The sequence below is a fragment of the Propithecus coquereli genome, unplaced genomic scaffold (genome assembly GCF_000956105.1).
Source record: "Propithecus coquereli isolate 6110/MARCELLA unplaced genomic scaffold, Pcoq_1.0 Scaffold443, whole genome shotgun sequence".
Taxonomy (NCBI): domain Eukaryota; kingdom Metazoa; phylum Chordata; class Mammalia; order Primates; family Indriidae; genus Propithecus; species Propithecus coquereli.
The window spans coordinates 735,051-738,976 of NW_012150208.1; the positions used below are offsets into that span (position 1 = coordinate 735,051).

At 55.9% G+C, this 3,926-nt stretch overlaps 1 protein-coding gene across 1 annotated transcript; it reads left to right on the forward strand.

Annotated features, from left to right (window-relative positions):
* The first annotated feature begins 1,038 nt into the window (after positions 1 to 1,038).
* PROP1 (PROP paired-like homeobox 1) lies at positions 1,039 to 3,581 on the forward strand. Its single transcript, XM_012654668.1, has 3 exons — positions 1,039 to 1,147; positions 2,257 to 2,486; positions 3,243 to 3,581. Exons 1-3 carry the CDS (start codon positions 1,039 to 1,041, stop codon positions 3,579 to 3,581), a joined length of 678 nt encoding a protein of 225 aa, XP_012510122.1.
* Positions 3,582 to 3,926: the final 345 nt, after the last annotated feature.

Here is a 3,926-nt window from a genome sequence, read left to right on the forward strand (position 1 = left end):
TGAAGAATTAGCATGTTGGGATGTCATGTGGATCACAGTCTCTTTCAGAGTCCTGAAGCCTGGGGTGGGTGGGGAGTCAGGACGCCCCTGGCATTCAGATGCACTTGCTGGTCAGGGTTTCCTGAAGGTCTAAGTGGAAGATCATGGTGTCCTGGGGGTTCTGGGTGAAAGAAGAGGTGATGTTTTTGAGGGAGGAAATCAGAGAGTACTGGAGAATCATTCTACAATTGGGTTCAGGTTGTCCTGAGGGGTGGCTGGTATATTCTGAGATATCAGGATGTCTGGGAAGGAACAGCATGTACTTCTGACTTTTTGGTTTTTGGTTTTTGGTTTTCTGGGTGTCATCCCATGCTGAGATGCCACGCAGGTCCTGCTCCTGGCCTCCCCCCTCGGCCCCCTCTTCGTTCCCCTCCCCGCAGTGGGGTTCTAAGGAGGGGTCTTGGAAGGAATGCATTTTCTCCTCCTTCCCCTGCTGGCTCCCAGGAGGGGATTTAAGAGGACAAAAGAACCAGGTCCTCTGGGAATACGAGCTCTTGGCCCTGGTCCCTGGACCCTCCGACAGAACACCTTCCCTCATCCGGCTTGTGATCCTCCCCTGAGCAAGGGGGCTCTGGTGATCGGGTAATGATTGGAGGGGCCCTCGGGGGTGAGGAGGAGGTCACTCCTCCAAGACTCGGGGAGAGAGGGGTGGTGTGGGAAAGTAGGCAGCCGACAGGGAGAGACAGCAGCGTCCTGGTGGAGAGAAGGGGCGGAGAAGAGTAGAGACAGAAACAGAAACAGGTGAGGTCCAGACAGGATGAGATGATACTCACACGAAGGAATGGGGAATTAGGAGACAAGTAGAAAAAAGGAGAGACAGTGAAAAAGACAAGGATATCTATCTATACCTACACACACGCACATCAGAGGCAGAGACTCGGGTGCAGACAAAGGTGAGATAACAGGCGTAGAGGGGAACAACAGAAGCAGAGAGAGACTGACCTAGCATCGGAGTCAGGGACACAGGGCACTGGACGTCTTCGGTGCCTGTTGCCAGCCATGGAAGCAGAAGGGAGGAGTCAGCAGGGTGAGCCAAAGCAGGGGCGAGTTTGCAGCAGCCTCTTGTCTGAGAGCCGCCCCGCCGCTGGGACTCTGCCCTCCGTGATGGGTGAGTGTATCTCTGGGACGCAATCGGGTCCGGAGGAGGCAGGGGGGTGTGCGGCTCAGTGCCCAGGCTCCGGGGCAATGCTTTGCCATGAGGAGGGTCAGAAGTTAAAATCAGAATCCTAGCATGCGGGAACTGCGGGAACCTCACGAAGTGCGGGGCAGTAGGACTCCTTGGCTTTGCAGAGGGAGGAGCTGAGCCCCTGGCCTGAGTGAGCTGCTGAGTGGCTCCCACCATGGCAGGGCCAGAGGCACAGCTGGTGTCTGTCCCCTCGCCCCTGACCACAGAGCTCCTCAGCCCAGGGCACTGCCTTCTCTGAGGGAGGGAGCTAGGGGCCCAAGGCTTTGGGTCCAGAAGAGCTGGCTCAGTGTAGATGTCCCCACGGTGGACCATGAGCCCCTTGGGTCCCCATGGGGATGCTGCCTCAGCCCCAGATGTCTCCTTTCTCAGTGTGTGCCTTCCAGGTGTTTCCTTTGCCTCCCCGCTCTCTCCCTCCATAGGCTCTCAGACTAATTAGTGTGGGGGCTTAGCGAGCCTGCGGGGAGGGGAGGGGAGACAAGCCTTTCCCACGAGCTCAGGTTCCCGCAGCCTGGTGGCCAGGCCAGGCAGGGTTAGGGGAGAAAACGGGAAGCAAGTGAGGGGAGGGTGTGTCTGAGCAGAAGAGGAGGAATGTTTCATCCTCCCAGGTGAGGGCTGCAGGAGGATGGGAGCTGCATAGAGAAGGCACAAGTTGAAGGTGAACCTTAACAGAGAGGACACGAAATGGGGCTCTTCCCTGCTTGTTCCGGTGTAGCCCCAGGGTGAGCCCCAGGTGGTCGTGCTGAGAGAGCCGAAAGGCGCCTGGAGGGGCGCGTGTCTGGAGTGGGCACACAGTGGGGCTGCCGGGCGGACAGTGCACGAGTGCCCGGACAGGGACGAGTCTGAGGGTGTGCCCGTGGAGAGCACCGCCTGGCGCTGGCGGCGCAGAGGTGGCGCAGGGGTGGAGGCCGAGCCGGTGCAGAAACAAGGGTTGCGAGGGCTCGAGGGTTTCCGGTGGGGGCAGCAGGGGACCAGCACCTGGCTTGGACAAGTCCTGGCAGCGACTTGGACTTCTCCCTTCCCTCCCTCCTCAGACACTAGTGCTGAGCCCTGCAGGAGGCTCTCTGGTGGCGGAGTGGGGAGGCCAAGGATCCCTACGCAAGGAGCTCAGAGGGGCCGCCCGCACTCTCGGCGCCACCGCACCACCTTCAGCCCAGTGCAGCTGGAACAGCTGGAGTCAGCCTTTGGGAGGAACCAGTACCCTGACATCTGGGCCCGGGAGGGTCTTGCCCAGGACACAGGCCTCAGCGAGGCCAGAATCCAGGTGATGCCCCAGTATCCCTCCTCCCTCGCAAAGAAATGCAGATTTCTTCGGCGCTGGTGTTTTGGTGCTTACATAAACTGTCACGTAATGCCAGGCATTATAACCCCGACCTAAATGTTCGCCAGAACATAGGCCTCATCTAACCTCAACATAACCTCATCTGCATCACGAATATCATTTGAGTTTAACCCAAGCTCTAACTTGAATTTCAGCACCTACCCCAACCTTTAATAGTGATGTGAATTCCGGCAGAAATTCAGTGCTAACTGTTCACATGCATACCTAACCTTGTCCCTAACCATAGCCTTGAAACTCAACTAGCCCGCTGACCCTTGTCCTAACCACAGAGTTATCATAGCCTTGAGTAAAAACCCTCCTCTAAATCCAAGCTTCTCTACAACAATTAAACTTATCCATAGTGTTAATTTCTAAAACTAACCCTAGGGGAAATTTCCCATTCTCTGGGGAGGGAAAAATGTCATCGTTATCATATTTATGTGTTTCTTTTTGGAAGTTGACATTCCTTGCTCACTCAATGCTGCAGAAATTGGGCAAATGTAGCCGTGGGTTGGGAGTAAGGGTGTGGGTTTCACTGTGTCAGTAGATGGGGCTCAGCCGTGCCATCCGGAAGAGCTTTACTTCCTCCGGCATTGTGGGAGAGGCTTATCCCTGTACCTGTATCTCCAGTCATTGGAGGAGGGGGTTGCCACCTCTTTGAGACATAGGTCTGATGTGGCTATTCTTCCTCCTCCCCAGGTCTGGTTCCAGAATCGCAGAGCTAAGCAACGGAAGCACGAGCGGTCATTGCTCCAGCCACTGGCCCATCTGTCTCCTGCCACCTTTTCTGGTTTCTTACCTGAATCCCCTGCTTGCCCGTACTCCTATACAACACCACCTCCACCAGGGACCTACTTCCCTCACCCCTACAACCATGCCCTTCCCTCCCAGCCGCCCACAGGTGGCTCTTTTGCTCTTCCGCACCAGCCTGAGGACTGGTACCCCACCTTGCACCCCACCCCCACTGGTCACTTGTCCTGTCCCCCACCCCGATCCATGCTTCCCCTCAGCCTTGAGCCACCAAAGTCCTGGAACTAAGGTCAAACAAGTGCTAATAAGGTGATCCCCAGCCTGCGGTCCTCGTAAAACACTAAGAAAATTGGGTGGCTTCCTTTCCTTCTAAGTGTGTAGCCGAAATATGGTGCAGGGCAGCTCAGTGATTGGATATTAAAAAATGCAAGACAGGCTGGGTGCGGTGGCTCACGCCTGTAATCCTAGCACTCTGGGAGGCTGAGGTGGGAGGATCGCTTGAGCTCAGGAGTTTGAGACCAGCCTGAGCAAGAGGGAGACCCTGTCTCTACTAAAATTAGAAAAAATTAGCTGGGCAACTAAAAATAGAAAAAATTAGCCAGGTGTGGTGGCACGTACCTGTAGTCCCAGCTA